The sequence below is a fragment of the Coffea arabica genome, chromosome 2e (assembly GCF_036785885.1).
Source record: "Coffea arabica cultivar ET-39 chromosome 2e, Coffea Arabica ET-39 HiFi, whole genome shotgun sequence".
In the NCBI taxonomy this organism is placed as follows: domain Eukaryota; kingdom Viridiplantae; phylum Streptophyta; class Magnoliopsida; order Gentianales; family Rubiaceae; genus Coffea; species Coffea arabica.
In genome coordinates this window covers 12,703,057-12,724,244 of record NC_092313.1, presented here as the reverse complement: position 1 = coordinate 12,724,244, position 21,188 = coordinate 12,703,057, and the positions used below count along the sequence as shown (strand labels likewise).

At 35.1% G+C, this 21,188-nt stretch overlaps 2 protein-coding genes and 1 non-coding gene across 3 annotated transcripts; 1 reads left to right on the top strand and 2 right to left on the bottom strand.

The window, feature by feature from the left end:
* Positions 1–5,834: 5,834 nt before the first annotated feature.
* Positions 5,835–7,737, top strand: LOC113728576 (transcription factor TCP3). Its single transcript, XM_027252967.2, has 2 exons — positions 5,835–5,949; positions 6,170–7,737. Exon 2 carries the CDS (start codon positions 6,578–6,580, stop codon positions 7,622–7,624), a length of 1,047 nt encoding a protein of 348 aa, XP_027108768.1. The 5' UTR covers positions 5,835–5,949; positions 6,170–6,577; the 3' UTR covers positions 7,625–7,737.
* A 2,980-nt stretch (positions 7,738–10,717) lies between these two features.
* Positions 10,718–17,789, bottom strand: LOC113731027 (protein IQ-DOMAIN 9-like). Its single transcript, XM_027256063.2, has 6 exons — positions 17,627–17,789; positions 15,351–15,449; positions 14,307–14,471; positions 12,852–13,079; positions 11,448–11,561; positions 10,718–11,361 (listed from the first exon to the last, which is right to left on the bottom strand). The coding sequence occupies exons 2-6, from the start codon at positions 15,423–15,425 to the stop codon at positions 11,026–11,028; spliced, it is 918 nt and encodes a 305-aa protein (XP_027111864.2). The 5' UTR covers positions 15,426–15,449; positions 17,627–17,789; the 3' UTR covers positions 10,718–11,025.
* A 2,976-nt stretch (positions 17,790–20,765) lies between these two features.
* TRNAI-UAU (transfer RNA isoleucine (anticodon UAU)) lies at positions 20,766–20,839 on the bottom strand. The gene has a single exon. It is a non-coding gene; the product is annotated as a tRNA-Ile (tRNA).
* Positions 20,840–21,188: the final 349 nt, after the last annotated feature.

Below are 21,188 nucleotides of genomic sequence, written 5' to 3'. Positions count from 1 at the left end.
AGTATAATAGGAATATTAGCATATTAAGGAATCTGTATTGTATAATCTTACAACATAAAATTTTAGAATTAGCTCTCCAGCTGAGTTGCTTTTATTGTTTGGATTAATCTTTCTTGAATTAATTTTTCGTGGGCACTATTTTTGCAGTTATTATATATATGTCATAAATTCAACAATAATAATATAAATATCATCATATGTGTCATAAATCTTATATATACTGACAGTGTATATACTATCACGATCAGATGCACGATATATTTGTAAAATTTGGATTTCAAATTTAAATTCAACTTATGTATCATGCATTTTATGATGAAAGTATATACACAATTGTCAATGTATAGAAGATTAATCCATAACATTTACTCTTATTTTTTCTTCATAAAGTATCCGGTTTTATGTCTTCTCTGTGCTGTAATTTCTTCAAATCTTTTTTTTTTGTAGAATAAAGAGTAGTGGTGCACACAGTCTCCTACCACCTTTTTTTTTCGAAGACGATAATTGTAGTATATCTAATTTATTCTACATTACGGGATGGGATAGACCTAAGGAGATCCAGGAGTAACCCAGAAGGGACTGAACCATCACCGAATCAAACGAATACATTGCACACCCGCCTGAATTTTTTAAAACAAATTCACATTTTAATATGACAATTGATGAGAGGTAAGGTTTGAACTCCCACCCTACCAAACCTTAAAGGCTTGATGGTAACCACCAGCCTCGGCCGGTGATTCAGTCTCCTTCCACCTTGAGATCACAAAATGTCTATGTGCCCCTAAACCAACCACACGTATGACAGTGCGTGAACATTCCCACTCTCTTATTTAGCGAAACTTTCACGGGAGAATTTGGTAACTTACTTTGCAGCCTATTTGTAAGAATCACACGTCTACACCTCATCCTCCATTTCTTCTTTTGAACAATACAGTAACCAAGGAAAACAGTAAACGCAAATATAAATGATAAAGAAAAAGGATTAATTACACTAAATCCCCATGAAAGTGGACATAAGTTTTACTTTGCCCCATTCAATCAAAACGACAGTAAGTATGCCCCACTCACAATTAGCAATCTTTTTAAATCTGGACCAAGAAGCGAATTGAAAGAGTTGCGGTTTAACTTGTTTAACCCCGATTCAATGTTTTAATCATTTTTTATTTATTTTAGTATTATAAATTATAAATAAAATTGAATATTTTGTTAAAAAAATAAAAATTTGGTGAACTCTAGTTGATCCTCCAGGTTTTTTATGATTTTTACTAGTCCAATCGGCTTTTTATTGAAATGGCTTTGACCGATTTAATTGATTTTTTGGATTAATCATTGAACCAAATAAGAACACAATCAATTTACGATTCTACAGGTCAAACCAATTGGTCTGGTTTTCAAAACACTAATGATGAGTCAATAATGCTCTCTAATAAATCCGTTAAATGGAACTTTGTGACATGACTATATATATGTATGCATGTGTGTATGTGTGTGTATATATATATATATGTATATACATGTGCGCACATACATACGTACTACGTGCCAAAACTAATTTTAATTATCCTATTTTTAGCTTTTGATGGAAGGAACCTGGCACTTATGTGCAATGGCAACTGGGGAAAAAGATAATCTAAATTACTACAAGTTCCTTGCATAAAAAGAAAGAAAAAAAGTCTCAATTTCTAAACAATATTAATTTGCACATTATGTCCTTCTAACAATCTTTTATTAACAAAAGATTGATTTTATGTGGAAAGATTGTTCCAAACAAAGCCAATAATTAACTTTTATTTTCTAAGATTAATTGAAAACAAATCAAGAGTAACAAACTAGAAAAGTTTAAAGGGAAAAACAATAAAAAAACATTATTTTGGCATTCTAACAATAAAATTGTGCATTCAATCTTTTGTAACTTGAAGTTGCGTCTGTCTCCATCAAAATTATGGGCAAAGTGCCTATTTTTTGAATTTGAGGGAGCGAAGTGAAAGTGCAATCTAAAGAATAGTCATCTTTCACTTCTTTTCTTATTTTCTTCACACTCTGCAATCCAAACAATAGTCATCTTGCCTGGCTCACAATAAGTGAAAGATGTTTTCTAATCTGTTAGATGGAAATTTTGTACAATGACTACATTAACCTTACAAATGTTTATATGCAAACAAACACCCTCTAGGTGACAGAACTAATGCTGCTGATTCTATTTTAGTATTTGTTGGGAGGAACTTGGCACTTTTGTGCCATGGGAATTGGGAAAAAGGATAAACAAAAATTACTTATAACATCTTTGCATAAAAGAAAAACAACCATATATTCTTTTGAACCAAAATTGAATTCGCAATCGTGACCTTCTATTAATTTTTTGAACCGTATGCAAGACTTATACTTAACTCTTTTATTTTCCAAGGTTAATTGAAATCAAATCTAGAGCAAAATACTAGAAGATTTTAAAGGAAAAAACAATTTAAACACTCTTTATGGCATTCTTAGGGTATAATTGTTAGTGCAACCCTTTTTAATTGAAAGTTGACTTTATCTCCATTAAAATTATGGGCAAAGTGCCTGTTCTTTGAATTCAAGGGGGCAAAGTGAAAGTGTTTTGCACTTTCAGGGGTTTTTGGTGTAGTTAGCCCCAAAGAAGAAGAAAAAAGGTGAATTGAAAAGGTGGGGCAAAAAGCAGGCCATGCAAGACCGTGTCTCTTTCCTTTTTGTTGGGTTCGTACTTTTGGCACAGTGGAGATGACCATTTACGTAGGCCCAATCCGTTAATTGTCAAGAGTAATCATACCAAGTGGGCTCCGCCCACATGCCAAAACATGACACTGCAAGGACCAATCAATCCTGGTTGGACTTCCCCATTGTGCCATGCAAGAATGATGGTCTTCTCGATTCTAGTTTCTGATCATTTCTTTCTTTTCGTTCGTCTCGATAAAAACCGATTTCTTCTAATAATTACTACAATATGTGTGTGGCCAAAACTGGAAAGTAAAAACTACAAAGAAAATTTTCTTGAGATGAGCCATGCTTGTCAAAAGTGAAGCAATATTAACACAAAGTTAGCTTTAAAATTAATAAATGATTAATCTGTTCCTCTAATTTTATAATTGCTTATGTAAACCACTGGATTGACCCCATATCTAGAGGAAAAGTTTTTCAAGTTCTCCTCGCTAATAGGTTCAAAATTGTATTCAGAATTCATCATCCAACTATTAGGTTTAAAGTTCAAATCGAATATACGCTAACAGGTATAAATCTATGCTATATTATCTTAATTTAAATTTAAACGTCAAATCAAATTTTACTTTGTAGCGATACTCTAGATGGTTCAGATATTTCTTCAAGGGTTGGGTCGGAAATTAAGGGATCAAAATAATTAAATCAAGTTATTAATCCATTTCCCATGTGGGATAGGGGCATTATAAGAGAATTATGCAACTAATCCTACATTGCAGAATCCTGCCACTTTACTGCGGCCATTACTTTGCCTACACTAAAGGCTGGAAAGGCTATAAAGGTAGAATTAAAACTTCCTAATTTTAAGTAAACTAATACCATAATCCATTCTATATGCAATCTAAGGCTCATATCGAATCAACATCTCGAGATGGGACGATATAAACATACATGAAAAGATATCAATAAAGTTGTCAACTTTTTCCTTCTTTTTTTTTTGGTTACAAGCTGACGAAATTGTGAAGAACACAAATATTTTTTCACATTACGTAGTAATTAATTTCATGTAGACGTCTAACAAAGAGAGTTTCCAAGTTTTGCTTTTAAATTGTCAATCCCCTTAAGTCTTAATAGTGTTATAATGGAGTAGCTCGTGAACTAGCTAAATGCGCTGCAAGCTTTGATGGTTATGTAAAATGGTAGTGCAAAGCCCACAAGTTCTTGGTTATCTTAAAATTTTTATGCTCCTTCTATCCTAAAAAGGAAAGCCAATAATTGCAAAAATTTCATACTCTTTTTTTTTTTTTTTTGTCTGCAACGATGGATATTTTATAACCTAAACTAGACTAAATTAAAGAAAATAGACCAGGAGAGATAGTCAACTAAGACCAGTCACATGTTCATACTTGGTTATCAACTTTTGACATTGAAACAGGAACTACTACTGTTTAAACGTCTGGTGGATATGACGAAGAACACAGTGAAAGTAATGTAAAAAAGATACCTCCCACCACAGGAGAAGAAAAGGTTCAGTATGCAAACAGTAATAGTAGCACCCATGTATCATGCACATGCACGCATGCAACTGACCTTGTTCCTTGAGCCTAGGAGGGACCCATCTATTGGCATCTAAAGGATGTATTCCATCTCCTACTTTCATCTCCTACCCTCAGTCGCCCTTTAGATGAGGCCATAAATAAGTAAAATAACTGCAGTGAGTAGTGCGGTAAATCTTCGTGTCACCAATTGGTTGGATGGGTGTTTCTTGTGGATGCCTCTTAGATTGCATTCGGCTCGCTCTTTTGGATTACTCCTGTGTTTGTTTTAATTGAGTGCGTGTGTGAGTTTCTTTCAGTTCTTGGAAAAAAGAGTAATGCTGTAAATGAACCACTGATCTTGGCGGGAGTTTAAATTTCATTTGTAGTAAAAAAAAATCAAAGTTTGTATCAAAATACTTCCTTGATCTAGTAAGATTTGTGTCCCAAACATAGTCTCTTTAGACTCCCCCTCTCCTGTAGTTTAGGATAGATAGGTTAGACAATAGTTATCATTTTCGAAAAAAAAAAAGAGTAATACTATAAATTGGTGGGATTCAACGAGTTCAAAACTCGACTCTCATAAAGGAAATAGAATTTTCAAGTTTCGAACTTTAGGTTTTAGACTTATATTAGGTTTGTATTTTGAGCTGAGCGAGCCGAGCTTGAGCCCACTTGGCCCGGTCTTGTTCCATTGATAGATCTAGCGGTGAGTGACACGCGTATTAGTCCAACTCAATTTGGTCCGTTCAGAATCCTTCATTTCGTTCCAAATGAATTTGAAGTCAATGGCTAGAATTGCCTTCTGTGTAAGTGTGACCTGCACCCTTTGAGTTAGAGCCCCCGGATTTTGCCATTTAATTAATTGCGGACGTACATTATGGAATGCCAACGCATTAATTCATATAGATATTCTTTCGTCTCGGCAATATTCTTGTTAAGTCTTATAAAACAATTCCTCCTAACTCCTAAGATGACTCTTTAGCAGTGGACATAAATCTTAAAAGATTTCATGTACCTTTCGTAATCTAATCAGAGTATATCATCAAAATATATCACTGTGGGAGTTGATATGAAGATTGTGTTATATTTTGTCCTTCAAATCCTTTAATCTATGCATCTACATCACTGAATTTTTGTGACCCTCTTGAGCAATGCATTATATATAGGTCATTTTCGTGTTCAATATGGATTTAGGTAATTTATGGACTATAGTTCTCAATGAGTGGAGGTGTGATGTGACAAGAATTTGTCTTGTTTCTTTGCATGCTGCAAAATATACACGTTGCTGAAAGGCCAAAATATGTCGCAGGAAAAGTTGAATTTGAACCATCAGAAATGAGATGAATTGGCACCCTGTATCTGTTTTAATACATAGACAGAAGCCCATGCAGAATGCAGTGCTTAATTTTGCAAACAGTACTAATCTGTCTCTCTTTAAGTGTATCTGTGAAAAAAGTACCAATTACTGTTTCCCGATTCCACCAGGGGCAGCATGCATGCACTTAATTAATGGTACTGCTTGTTTGTTGCTACTCCTTCAAACTCGCTACAGCAAAGCTCTAGCATATGTGTATATATATATGTATGTGTGTGTGTATATATACACATATACACACACACGTTACACACACACAACACACACAAAGGAAAGGCCACCACTCCACACACCTGATCCTGAATAGCAATTCCACTGCTGTAGTTCTTATGGTTACTTCTCCTGATCTGTGCTTTGCTTCTTCAAGTAAGCTTGACCCTACTTTAATCATTGCTTAACTTACTTAAAAATTTGGTTTGATTAGCACTATTTTCATCTTTTTGGAAATAATTAGCACATGTGAAATTGTTGCATTCTGAATAGACTTGATTGGATAGCAAAAGTTCTTTTGCTACATTTTTGCTTCCGGACTACTTTCTTGTGTTTTTTTTTTCATTTTCTTACGGAAGTTTAAAAATCTGTACAGGAAGGAAAAATCTTGATTGAATACTATTGATATACATATGTGGTTCACCTGAGGGCCCAAGGGTGACAGATTCTGATACTTGGACAAAGAACTCACAAGCCAAAAGCCCCTGCAGGCCAAAAGGGTTCAGAAGACTAGGACAGCAAAGTAAACAGAAAACTTCTTCCAAATCTGGATCCTCAAAAATATCAGCTTCATCCGTCCGAAGACGAAGACGATGATGAGAACAATAACAATGAAGATAAAGGATATCAGTACAGTCATTTCTACAATCAGCATTTTCATCAGCCAGATAAAAGCGTGGGAAAATCATCAATCCACCAAGAAAAATGGCCAGACCTGATTTCATCTGGCCAAACATTGGATCCAAATCACCGACACATCAAATCTGCAAAGTTTAAAGGGAGAATGCAAGACGTTTCCAATCAAGGGTCAACAAGATTGAAGCCTAAAAGAGCAAAAGGAAATAGTATAGAGATGCCTGGTGGGCGCATTTTTCGATCCACAGGAAGAAAGGACCGGCACAGCAAGGTCGGTACTGCTAGAGGTCCGAGGGACAGACGAGTTAGACTATCACCAAACACTGCTATCGAGTTCTATGACGTGCAAGACCGGCTTGGCTATGACCGTCCCAGTAAAGCCATTGATTGGCTAATGAAGGAGGCAAAAGCTGCTATTGATGCTCTTGAGCATGATTTTAGCTATGCTACCACAACCAATCTTGATGGTTGCAGCATTTTGATGCAACCAAGAAATCCTCTACCGGAAAAAGGCCTTGATGTTCAAGAAGAGAGCAGAATTAACTGCTCAGAATCTGCATGTAGAATTGACAGCCAAGAGTATATGAATAACGATGATACCTCCATCAACAATTTCAGTTTCTTTTCCATGGAAAATGGTGTCATTCCACCCACATCCTCACTTGGCTTCTATAGCTACCCACATGGTGGTGATCTTAGTACTTCAAGAAACAATAAAAGTCAAACACAAGGGCTTTCTCCGTCTTTCCACACTGTCCAAGATTTCTCTTTTCTTTTTTCTGGTGGTCAACAGGGTCTAATTCCACCACCCTCCTCCTCATCACATTGTCAAGGTGAAATCAATTCAGAAACGGCTAGATGTCAAAGAATTTTGGCTTGGAATTCTAATTCTAGCAATGCAAAAGGATCTCAGGAGACTCTAGTCAACTCTGAGCTGCCACTACATTTTCCATCACCTTTTGACCAGAATCAGTTGCTTTTTCACAGGGAACCCCTTCAGTCCAGCTTCTCTCCAATCCGTGGTCCAACATTGGATAGCCAATTTCCAAATTTATGTTTTTCAAGCGCTAGATTTTCCAGTGATGGTGGGTTATCAGAACTTTCTGCTGCAGCCAGAATTCCAGGCCCTGAGAAGCAAAAGCCAGTTTCTAGCAAGCCATCTTCACCTACAAATCTTCTGCATTATCAAGACTAATCATCTTCTAAGTTTCATCTTTTTTGTGCTTTGTGGGTGTATGTTTTATTATGTTACTATAATTTCTTTAATGTTATTGTAGTTGATTTGCTAATGTGCCTTTGTTAAATTTGGGTGTTGATAGCAATTGTTATGAAGAGCTGTAGCTATCAGCTGAAAGGTCAGTGGTTGGCATCTGTTGCTTTCACTTCAATAGTTTCAAGTTTGGTAATACACCAACATGCACTTTCAAAATTGTTGCCCATTTTCAGAAAGTACGCAAATTTGGCATTCACTATGCATGATTGTCTTGGCTACATCACTTTTCTTTCTTGGATACGAACATCTCCTAGCTGTCAGTTTTAATAGCATGGCAAGTGAATTAAAGAAGGCTCTCAGCTGATGATCTTCACTATTGCTCTAGCATTCAAAATTTCAACTGCCCCTCTTGAGAAGAGAAATGTTTAATGGGCGGTGCAAATGTTACCACTCCTATTCATCTAGTGGTATTGACCAGTGATATGGTAATATATTCTACTGTAACTTTGAGCGGAGCCAATTTCTGATCCCATTTGAAATTTTGGACTGCTTTCTTGAATGCCGTCAAGTAGCAGGAATTCCTTTTCTGAAGTATCTTAACAACAACAATAATAAGGATCCCATCACCTTTAACCTAAATGACATCGATGACATTCTAGTTGTAGCACACAGGGTGTTCACAGTTACCTGATTTTCATTGTGATCGCAAGCGAAGCAGTAATTGATAATTGGTGAATTCTGTCCAACCACTCCATATCACTGTATTTAATACAGCGCAAGAAAAACAAGTACTTCCATCTATTTCTCATTGATAATCCTCAACTATAGACGGTAGGAGCCTCTTTTAAGTTAAAGTCCTACCATAGAGCATCCCAAGTGAGAAAATTGATGCATGTTGACATGAGAAGGAATAAAGAATCAGACATTTATGAGAATGGCTTCTGGTTCTAGTTTACCAAACACAAATTAAAATAGACACATCAAATTTTTTTTTTTTAAAAATTTATTTTAGCAGAAGAGGAGTGAAATTTAAGAAACTACAAAGAGGAATAGGAATGTGATAAAACAGACACATTTGTGTTTTCAAGAAAGATTTACTTATTTGCTTAGTTCTACTCTAGACTTATGTTTGTAGTGTAAAAACCGGTCCATATAGATAATGATCTGATTTGGGGGCCGAAGTGCACGAGAAGAAGAAAAAGTTTAATCCAAATTATTGAACATTTGATTCTTCATGCCACTTCAGTCCATCATATTTGAAAAACAATTATTAAATTCATCTATTAATTAACTTTTAGACGGGTTAAATTCACGCCCGCTTATCTTACATTGATGCATTTGATGGATTATCAACGTGTACTACCTGCATTATAATTTATATAATATCTGGATTTAGAATGTCGAGGTGTAGATAATTTTTATCCATGTGACACCTTTGGAGATGAAAAGAAGTTTATTGCATAAAAACAATTAATTTCCTATTCGGTCTTCTCATATGGTTGGGCAGCACTGTGGCATATGGGGGCATTGAACACAAAAGATCCAAGCAGAGCATGTTCATAGGAACTAACTTTTTGGATGAGCTGGGAAATCTTCTTGAATTCTTTGAAGTTTCCTCCGACTAATTTAGTGCAAAAAGAATTGATTTTAGATAATGCCAATTGTTTGGAATTTAATTAGTTCTAGCCCTGCAGTCTGATGCAACTATTGGTAACCATGTGAGAGATGGAATGTGGGCAAGATTATGAGCAGCAAGCGGACTAAGGAGCAAGCAATTATTGACTCCATTTAAGCAAATGTCAGAAGCTGTGAATGGTACTTAGTAATAAACAATAGGGCAAACCTTTCAAATTCGCAAGAAAAGAGACTCTTGATAAAAGTTCTTGCAACATTAAATATTTTACTAGCCATGATTTTCCCTTTACAGATGCTGCAGGCGCCCATTTAAGTAAAGGAAAGGTCAATGTACGCACAAGTATTCATGTTTTGGCTTCTTGATACCTGCAGTGTTAGCTTGTTTCCTTAAAATGCTCCCAACATTCTTTATTCTGAATTCTTTCTTTTTACAAGTCACGTGCTTTCTAGTTTTCCTTTTACAGCTTGTGTATGCCAATTTTTTTCTTCTTCCTAATAACGAAAAGATGAAATGGCTGCTTCATTCTCAAGTCTTAACCATACATTTGATGGGAGACTTTCATTGCATTCCGTGCTGCTGAGGATGAAATTAGGTGACTGCAACCTACCACTATTGTTTGTGAACCCGAATATGTGGACATGGTCATATTATCATATCAATGAAATATTAGGAAAACTAGATAGTACATTAATTGAGACATTGAATAGAATTAACTCATTATTAAGTACTTGTAGAGCTAACTCTATGAGTGTGCGTGTGTGTGTGTTTGTGAGAGAGAGAGAGAGATAGAGAGAGAGAGAGAGAGAGAGAGAGAGAGAGAGAGAGGGAGAAATCTGTACATACAGTTGGCATGGCAGCTTGACAATGTTCTTAGAGTTATACGAATTGAGCAAAGACTAAAGGAGGACATAGGGATACAAAAACAGCGAGTTACCTTTTATTCTGAAAACTTTGCAGACTAATGCATGCTTCACTTAAGTTGCTTTTACAGCTAAAGAGAATCATTAAAAAGTTGTAGCTGCAGCTCATAAAAACCACCCTTTTTTCTCTTCTGTTTTGGTGGTGCTTTGGGAACAGAACTGAAGAAAAAGCAGAAACATATCGTTACATAATTAGCGCTCTTGAACTAGTGACATGTTACAGTTCTGCAACTAGCGATATGATACAGTTCTGAGATCCTATGTCCCTGTGCAGCAATTTAATTCTGAGATACGGGTGAGCCTGGAGTCGATATCTTTGACCACAGGCTGGAAGAAACTAGCGTTAGTGTATCAGGTTAAGGAGGTTTTCTGTAGCATCTTCACAAATGTAAGTCTATTGGCAATGAGCGTAGGAACGAGGCACTACTACTATTGACATTGTGAGTGCTAATGTAAGCTTCGACAGCACACAAAAAAGCTCAATATTACAAATAGAATCAGATAAAGAATGTACAAGTGTTTGATCACAGCACATACCTGCCTCCATTTCATTTTTCAAACAAGATGAAAAGAACTTCATCTATGTACAAGTAAAATTCATGATAATTTAGTTCTCCAAATATACACATGCTTGCATGAAAAAAAAAATTAGAAAGGCAAACAAGAAAGAATGATCACCAGGTCCATCTCAATCCTCTCACAACTCAAATGCACGCAACCACGAAACCAGCAGATGACCTAGCCTAGCCTCCTCATCGTTTCTTTACATCACTAAATGAATCGCTTTGCATATTTAAACTTCCATTCAATGCACACCATCATTTTTCCTAAGATGTACTGCCTGCTTCTTCAGCTTTGCTGGTCCCTTTTGGAGTAACTATCTTGTCAGCCGCTTCGAAAGACAACTTTCGGGCTTTTACAGCACCCTTCCCGTTAGGCGAAATCGTTTTAACTGTAACAGGCGTTTTTGTAGTTGGTGTGTTGATGTTTTTCCCTGTCTTGCTGGTTTTCTTACCATTTGATTTCTTTGGACTTGACTGAACTGCGACACGGCATTCCCATGGCCTAGCAGCTATCCAGCGATCCATCCAGCTCCAGCCCCAGTTGGTTTTGCCAAGCTCAGTGCTCCCCCATCCAAAATTTGGGTTAGTATTGGCCCTCCACTGCACATTATGAGCTACTCATCGTAAGTTTTGGCTTCGTTATTGCAACTAAAGTTGCAACACTTGATTTTGTAGCCGTGGCTTACCTGATGAGAGAAAGCGTATGCCATAGCTCGCTCCCGCTTGCCTGCAGCTTCTTCTCTCTGATGTATCCTTGCCAGGACTTCTTCCATTGTTTCAGAGCCACCATTCCACTCCACCTGTCATGCATTTACTTTGTTAGAGAGAGCAAGAGAGAGAGAATCTGAGACAGATCACATTCCAGCTTTTTTCAGAAAGGCATATTTATAGGATAGAATCACCTGAAGTTGATGTTAGTATGCCAAAAATGGCTATGAATACTTAAAACGCATAAGAGGCAATCAGTAGGATAATGTATAATCAATTGATTTACGTCAGCTTTGGTCCTGCATCACTTAAATATAGTTCCGGCACTTAGGAAACTCTCAATTTTTTGAACTTGCTGGAATTTTGTTGATACCAGAAAACTACAAGTTAAGAATCCTAAACTATAACACCACACATGCACTTTTTCCTTATTTCTACGTGATAAATCATAATTTTTCTGCAAGATTTGAGGCACTGCAAGATAAAATAGTGGGAAGAATGACAAAATCCAAAAGCATCAAAGAACCACCTCCTCATATGACTGAAGCAAAATAAAATAGATACCATAATCCTGATGAGATTAATTAATCTATTTTCTGATTATTAGTACTACTATTTATGATCTATTATATCCATTCAAGTCCCATCCCTTGTTCGTGAGATACAACTATTAATACTCGTAAGCCACCATATAGAGCTCTGCCTAAGACACTGAAAACTCTCTCAAGTCTTATCACACTAAGAAATCACTGAAAACAATAGACAATAGTTACTTAGGCCCCATTTGATAAAACCGAAGTCCAAATTCTGAATTCTGAAATCTAAAATTGAGGGCTGGAAGTATTAAGTTGCTGAATTGATAAAGTTATATCTGTTTGATGACTAACTGAATTTAAGCAGTGAATTGAAATATCACACAATATGATAATCTTATCTTTAAAAAAGAATTTTTATTTCTGTATTGGGAGAGAAGGGTGTATGTAAGAGAATATAATGAAATGATTAAGAGGTGGTGTTTAAGCGTGTGTATTTTTGTGTGAGAGTGTGTGTGTTAAGAGAAAGATAAAAAATATCTACTGTGTGTGGGAGCAGTGTGTTTGTGCGTGTTAGAGGGACAATATGTGTTGTGTCTGAAATGAATAACATGTGTGGTCAGTTCAACAAATTCAGTAAAAACATTTTCACTTAAAATTTTGAATACAAATTAAGCAATGCTTAATGTTTTAAGTGGTAAGGCTTTTTGTTATCAAACATGCTGAACTCAACAAGTTCTAAATAAATTAATTTTCAGCATTAAATAGAGTTATCAAATAGGCCCAGAGTGGTTATTCCTTACAGCGGAGGATATAGAAAAAGACAAAACGAAGGATAAACAATCTTACCTCTACGTCATGAAGCTTTGCCTCAAGCTTTAATTGATTCTCCAACTTCTTCTGCCTGAGGCGACCTTCAGTCACCATACAAATTCGGCGAGCTCTAATATGTGCCTGCATTTTGCTCCAGGAATGTAGGTAGCTTAACGTAGATGATGCTTGCTTTTTGACAGAGTGACCTTGTAACAAAGCCTGCAACCTTAGTACGCCTTTCGAATAACGGAACTTTTTCCTTGCCTATAACAAGAAAATATCCCTTGTTGAACACGGAGATTAAACATCTAAATGAGCTTGAATATTTTAGACAAATAGTAATGCCAACGAGAATATCTGCATAGAGAAGAGCCAATTTTGTCTTCTTAATGCATTATTCAAACCTAAGATAGCCTATATGCTTAACATGAATCCCTGGTGTCAGTCCTTTTAAATTCTATAAGGCATGATATGTAACATAGTTCAATACTTGCAATTTAAACTGAACTATTTGTTTGATATAAATTACTGTATTCTAAAGCTAGAATGAGCAGGAAGATCATTTCTTAGCAACAGTAAGGTTGATATCTCATAAACTGAAATTATAACCCACATTGGAGAGATGATAGAAGCTGAAATGACAGGGAACATCATTTTCTTAGTAACTGGGAGGGCTGAACTATTATAAGCTGAAACCAGGAGGAACAATATATTTTGTAATAAAGGTAACTGTCTCATGATGCTACTGGGTCAAAAGCCACATGCAGGCATGCACATTTCAGTTGCCTGCTTCATAATCTTGAGTAACACAAAATGAATGATGCTGAGATAACACTGCTAATAAACTTCCGCTTTTCTGTGCAGTTAGAAACATAACAGTCCATTCCATTTCAGAATTTTACGCTGCCACCTGACTAATGAGGATTCCATTTTTACTTCCTATTCCCCTCTTCCCCGTTGGTCAAAGGAAAAATTTCTTAGTTCTTGCAGTCACTGAACTAACAATGGTTACAGTCAGAGCAATGTTGAACCAGAAAATTTACTCTTGTATACCAACAAAAAAAAAATTTGTAACAATTGATTTTCATGGCTCATTAAGGACCGATTATTTCGTTAATGGGACCTAGAAGGTCAAGCTGAACACTGATTGTCACATGCATTAGTATAAGCTTACACTTGAGGTGTCAACTATCTGCTCTCAAAGTTACAAAATGAATCACAATTTAAATTACCTGAAGTAAAATTGCATGCTTAATAGCTTTTTCTGATGCAATGCTACTCGTTAAATGAGTTCCCTATTTTCCCTTCTTTCACTCTATTTTAAGAAAAAAGGTTCTTTCTCATTTACTTGTGTCATTATTGAGCTTTCAAACAAGGCAAGGAACACTATGCCACATGAGTTACCCCATTAGACAAATAACAAGCTACTTCTAACAAAGTGCACAACATTTAGCAACACTTTAAAACAGAACCAATAAGCACAAGTGATACCATGAATCCACGGAATGCTGTCTGAATCCTGATTGCTGCTACATCCTCAGTGGGTATACAAGGAACCCTTTCATTCTTAATGGAAATATCATTTGCTAATCTAGAAGTTTCTTTAATGGCTTGGTATTCCCCTTCTTGCTCTTTTGACTTTTTAGATGCCGGTTCCTGGTAGAGACAGTCAATAAAAATTACCAACAGGGGAAATTCCTCGTGCTATGCCAAGGCAAAAGAGTGAAATTTTAGACCAAAAATCATATACAAAATATGAGGCGATAGCCTAATGCTTGTATTATGCCTCTAATGATGTAGCGTCCTCCTCACCCTCTATCAAAAACTTCCAAATACACACCCAATACAAACTCAAAGAAAAGGGTAAAACCTAATATAAGCCAAAGTGAATCAATGGTGTAGATAAATAAAAGTTTTCCAAAGGATGCATGAAGTCAAGCTTCTGCAGAAACCAAATAATGATGCTAGAAGTGCTCAAAATCTCAGAACCATGAGCACCAAATGATGTCAATGAAGTTTCCTAATTTAAGTTTTTGGAACACAAACTCAAATACTACTGATTCATAATATTGATGCATTCAGAAGTGAAAAAGTAGTTGCCTGCTCAGTAAAGAGCCAACACATGAACTAGAGAAACTGTAGAGAAGTAAATTCCATTGCATGTATATCAGGGCTGAATTGCAGAATGCTGCTTCAATTTTATATCAAGGAAATATTAATTTCTAGGTGACAAGTAATAGATGAGAAGAAGATTATTAAAAGGATTCCAAGATGAGGCTCATACATGGTAACGATACTTTTATCAAATGCACCAAGTAAAAAAGCCAGCCTAGTCCCTAGGATAAGAGCTTGCATCTCATGATAGGGGATCTCTAGGAGCATCCAATCAATCTTCCATGATATACTAAGTGAGAATCTTTGCAATCATACATCATGTTATTCCAGATTTCTTCATTATGATAGCTATTAAAGGAAAAAGAAATGGCTATAAACATGTCTGGTGCTGATACAACTCTTGTCATAGTGGTGCCATACCTTCAGTTTTTTGGATCTTTTGTCTTTCACTTTCTTTTTACTGATTATATTCTTCAACCAATCTCCAGAACCCATTGCTGTAGCTTGCTATCTGTTGGCCTGTATTGTACAGCACAAGAAAATGAAAAGAGGACCTAGCTGATGCCAAGGAAAGATAACATTCACACTAACATGAGACTTATGCACTCTTCCACAGTTTATAAATCTTAATTCTAGAAGTTCTCCTTTTGACTTCTTTTGGCTAAAAGCACAAGTTTTAGTGGGATAAAACTTCGCAGAAGTTTAGGCTTCAATGATAAATGGAAGGGCCAAGTTAAAATCATTCAGGATACACAACATAGTCATAAAAGGAAAGCGATTGCGAAGCAAAAACTTATGTGAACAAACTCTCTACATAACACTGTAAGGACATCTTATTTCCTTACCGAATATTTCAAAATTTAACAAACAAGAACAACAACCATTAGGAATTGTCATCAGAAAATGAATCTTATAGTGATAAGTAAGAACGGAAGTTTTGAGTATTTATGAAGGTAAATTGGTTTTGTGTCGAATAGTCTAACTGATTGTGAAGAAAAGTTGCACTGGGACCTACATTTGTATAAGTTTCATTTTTGAGAACTCTCATGGTTATGCTGCTGAAGTAAATTTTCTCTAATTCAATTACAGGTAGCATGCACTCATGCAAGAAAGCTATATAACATTCACATCCACTTCCAAAAGATAATCTTCTTGTGTGTCATCAAAGGAAAGAAAGTAATTTGCGAGTAAGTTATGCAACCAAAACGAATATAAATGAAATTTTGGTGCTAATGGATTCTCTTTTTGAAATGGAATTCCTGTTACACATCAGCGGAAAAGAATGTGTCAATTTATTGAGTTTCCTGGCAGCATCTGCTCAACCATATTTCCTAATTTCATATTTGCATTAATGTAAAAAGCTTATAACCTCAAGTGACCATTACCCAAAAAAAGGGCATTACCTTAAAAATACAACAGTAGAAACAGAAAAGTTAGCAAAGACGTAAATTGCTCAAACAAGTTACCATGGGAAAGTTTTCTTGGGTTTGACAATTAAAATGATTTCTACTAATTCGTTAAAGAACACTGATTTGAAGAAAATGACTCCTAAAAGTAATGGATTTTTCTATATTCAACTGAAGAAGGAAATCAACTGTAAAAAAGGCTATCATTTACAACTCATAAACAGGTGCAGCTTTTACAAAAACTGAGCTATTTCTTCTTGAATAACATGTTTCTGGATATGTGGCAATGGGTAAAAAATGTCATGATTATTTCCAAGTCTGACATATCTCTGTATATTCAACTCTACGTTTCTCTGTGTGTCAAAGACTGAAGTTGGCACAGGTGAAAAAGATAAAAGGACTTCGGTTTCTCTATATTAAAAAGTATAATATTTCAATGACATCAACAAATACCAAGAGCCCTTGTTAATTGCAAGCTTCCGCAACAGTTCAGGATTCCAAAATCAAAAGTTCAAAGCCTGAAGAAATAAAAAAAAAAAAAAAAAACTTTTGTATAGTATCACCTAAGTCATGGAAGCATCTCAGTAGTTTGTTAATGAAGATTAAGTACCAGGGTATGGAAGAAGAAACAATCTTGATGACAGAAATAATCCAACATACCTGTTCTATGGAAAACAATAAAAATGCGACACTGGAGCTTCTAGATGCCTAGAAACTAAGTTCTGAGATGGTTTGTTCAAATCTAACCATTACAGAATCTATTATTGCATATAAACTTTCTATCATTGAAATATTTGCACAAATGTAAACCAATAAATAAACTCCTTTCTTCATTATGACCTGGCTAGGATGCAAAGTAGTTTGTAATGTCAGGTCTTAGGAAAAAAATTGCTCTGGACATCAAAGAAGCAGAATCACTTCAGAAATCCTTCCATACATTCATCGTGGGAGTTTAACATACAAAATCTAGCATAACATTTTCCATTAGTCATAAAGAAGAAGAGTCAACGTGATCGACTAGACACAAAGGATCATAATCCTGATTGAACTTCAGAGAATCAAATCTTAAGCCAAGTACATACGGAAAATTACAAGCCAATGACACAATTTGCTTAAACCCAAGTTAGACTCTTCTACAACTAACGAAAAGATCCATCTTTTACTCTTCAAACGCCAAATCCCAGATTCCAAAACACGATAAAACCAGCTAAAGATATGCAAAATCATAAATACAAAGCAGGGACTCGATAAACTGTATCAAACAGAATTTGGGCATTTTCAATAACATACCTCTGTGCCTTTTCTCTTCAGGCAAATGGGTATTTCTCAAATGTGAAGGAAACTAAGGAAAGTCAATCAAAGTGGACAATGATGAGATATTTCTCAGTAATGGCAGTTCAGGCAGAGTATACTATAGACTGGTATGAGTGAAAGAGAAGAAATACTGGACGAAAGAAAGAGAGAACATAAGGTTGGCATCTGGGGTAGTATTTTGTGTGGGTATTTGGAGCTAGCCCATCACCTACTTCCCGGCCCAACTTGTTTCTTGGTAAGATAGATGAAAAAAATAATAATAATAATTTTGTGGGTTATTTTAATTTTTTTCTCAATATAGAATACTCCTATATTTTTATATGCAAAAAATCAAAATTTGTACAGAAAATTTTTTTATGAAAACTAGCAACTTGATGAAAAAAAGTCAATGGTGGCAAATATTGGTTAGATTGGGGATGGTGTAAAAAAACTAAAAAGACGAAGTACTATTGATCAATAAGAAATATGAGAAGAAATTTGTTAAACAAAAACTTCTGAAGGGTTTTTGGACATGGCTATTTGGGAAAAAAATTTCTTATTATTCAGAAAATATAATTTCCATCTAACCTTTTTCCCAAAAGAATTTTCTCTCTCTCAACTTGGTACTAAATTATCTTCTCTTTCCTCAATCAAAAGGGCTTAACCACCATTCCAATACAAATCCAGGCCTGTATTTTGCTAATTAAAGTTTGACTACAGTGACACAAGTACCAACCATTTTAATTTGATTGTGATGGATAGACCTTTTCTTTGGCTTTTCTTAGACCCTACATCTGAAAAATAATTAGTTCTTCAAATTGTGTTATTATTATTAGATTATAATAGTGCCGACACTATTTTACATTGGAAGGCGTTAAATTAAACCACATTACAAAATCAACTTTTGGGTTACCGTAAAAGAGATTATTCCTTGATTGCAAGTCAACAATAATGAAAGGTTTTGGGATTTCCTCAAACCAAAAGATTGTATTGGAAAAATCAACCTGCTAATGTCTGGTTTAATTATATCATTTGCATGTAAGTACAAAAGATAAAGCAATTTGCAGGAGTTAATTGCACTTTGTTTCATTTGAGTCGTCTTGTTTATACAATTCAAGCAAATAGTTGGCACACCAATGATTTGATGCTTCTACTGCTTACCACAATGATTTGATGCTTCTAGTGCTTACCACAAATCAATATGGCAAATACTCTTTGAATTGACAATTTATTTAAAATGTCCTTTAATTTGCAAAGTTTGAATTGACAAAATTTGCTAAATTTGAAAGTTTTTGCAAAATTTATTTAAAATGTCCTTAAATTTGAGTTGACAAACCAATATGGTAAAGATGTCTTCTGGATATTTGCTATGAACGAGATTTAGAGAATCGAAAAGATAAATTTGCAAAATTAATGTCCTTAAGTTGTTTTAGAAAGTTTCTAATGATGCAACTATGGATATAAGAGCCACAGTGGTTTATGGAAAGGCAGACAAATAATTAAAGTTAGGTCCAATTCAAGAATGTTCGAACGTTTTTCCTTGACATTAGAAATATGGTATATCTGTATGGAATCTTCAATAATTCAGGTGGTTAAGTTTTTAGGCTGATGGTTTCAAACTTTCAGGGTGGTTGAGCATTTATAATTTGGTGGATAATAAAGTTTCAGATTGGACCAAACAAGGAAAACTAATGTGGCTCTTCCCTGATTGCTGTCTGCAAAACAATAATTATAGTGCCAAGGCTTTAAGCTTATCTAAAATAATTGCTGACTAATGATAGCTGAAATAATATTGTGACAGGCAATAGACTAATGGGACTGTCTAACGGGTCATTATAATATACTGAGTACTGTTAAGGGGATTTTAGGTGTTCTTATGTTGGAAAAGTAATTTTAATTAGGAAAAGCATATAGATGCAAGATAAGGTAATAATTGTTAGTGTGTGAATTTATATAGTAGATTAGATATGCGATTTAGGTGTAATAACGGACACCCGTTAAAAAAAACTCTAAATTGATCTGGGGTCAAACTTTGCTCATTCAGATTTGAGTGATCGAGGATTTTCCCTACGTGCGAGTAACAGTTCGTTTGGCTAACATGATTTGCAAAACAATAAATAAATCAAAAGTGGCAAATTTTGAACTGCTAGGTTTACAAGACCAGATCTACCAAGTTTTTGCCTTTCTAGATTACGGATCAATTATTGGCTCCAAAAACATGTAATATTGGAAATTTGCAAGGTTCACCCATGTATGAGGTCAAAATCACGTACGATAGAATTTTATAATAGCAATTTTAGTTTAACCTTAAAAAAGAGCTTATAAAAAAAAGTCAACCACAATGAAAATATTTGAAGAGCATGAGGTGGTTCGGATCTTTCATGAAAAATTCTTAAAAGAAGTCTACATCACCACATGATATTTAAAAATAATCGATGTGTGCTAACAATGATGGTATGATGCAGCTTGCAATGGGGAAAGTAGGTTACAAAGCATTATTGCACTTTGCACTATTTGACTTGTTATTTAGGTTGAATTATTGGTTGGTTTGCACTTTAATTAGCTTAGTTCTTAGTAGGAGTTGGCAGCATGAACCAACACAACATAGGTGTCGGCATCTAGTTTGAATTGATTAATTGGTAAGCTATACAGTTTGAAATTTTTTTTCCTTTAGAATAATTTTTCATTTTAAGTTCCTTATTCTTTAGTTTCTTTTTTCTACTAAATCGGGATTGGGTTTTGTGGTTATGTGATGATTCTTTGAGAACATAGTTCTTATTATTGTCATTTTCTCTTAAGTGTTGAATATTTAAGTTTTATATATTTATGGTACTGCACAAGTTGGTAGACGACAGTTGAATTAGGAATGTTATGACATGGGTATAGGTAGTTTATGTATCTTTCTTTGTGCTTATAATGTGGTTTTAGATGCATGATCTTATTATGTTCACTATAAGAAAAAGGAACAAAAAATCTATGAATTAATTGTAAAGTTTATCAATACTGTGAAGATTGTACAGATAACAGTATAATAAGAGAAAATTAAATCAGAAGACAAATCAAAATAAATTACTGGAGATTAAAAAGAAATGCTAGTAATCTTTGTTCCAAAGAAAAAGAAGAGTTTCAGAAAAAGTGGTCCCGGCGGGGCTCGAACCCGCGACCTTCGGCTCATAAGACCAACGCTCTAACCAACTGAGCTACGGGACCTTGTTGACAGTTGAGGTGTCTTTTTCCTACAGATGATCTGATGAATTATATAAAAGATGAGAAAATGTCAATAAATGAAGCATAATTATTTTTTTACGGTCATATAAACACTCTTCGACTGAGGTGATAAATGATTAAAATGCACATAGTCCCTCACAGTTTTAATTGAATGCAATAAATATTTCCCACAAAAATGACTTTTCCTTTTCTTCGTGTTAATCCCTCTTTTGCTTCTAATGCTCATCTTGTAATTTCATTACCTACGCCTTACACAATCAAAATTGAGAATCCAAGGAGCTTTTGCAATTGCAGAAAATAATTATGAACTTGCAATCAAAGCTGGCTAGGT

What these genes read in the sequence shown, in the direction of transcription:
- LOC113728576 (XM_027252967.2), top strand. Translation starts at nt 6,578, where the DNA reads ATGCAAGACGTTTCCAATCAAGGGTCAACAAGATTGAAGCCTAAAAGA.
- LOC113731027 (XM_027256063.2), bottom strand. Translation starts at nt 15,425, where the DNA reads ATGGGTTCTGGAGATTGGTTGAAGAATATAATCAGTAAAAAGAAAGTG. An exon ending in AAAGATCCAAAAAACTGAAG is followed by an intron (nt 14,472 to 15,350) that starts GTATGGCACCAC and finishes TGTCTCTACCAG; the next exon opens with GAACCGGCATCTAAAAAGTC. An exon ending in CAGCATTCCGTGGATTCATG is followed by an intron (nt 13,080 to 14,306) that starts GTATCACTTGTG and finishes TTCTTGTTATAG; the next exon opens with GCAAGGAAAAAGTTCCGTTA.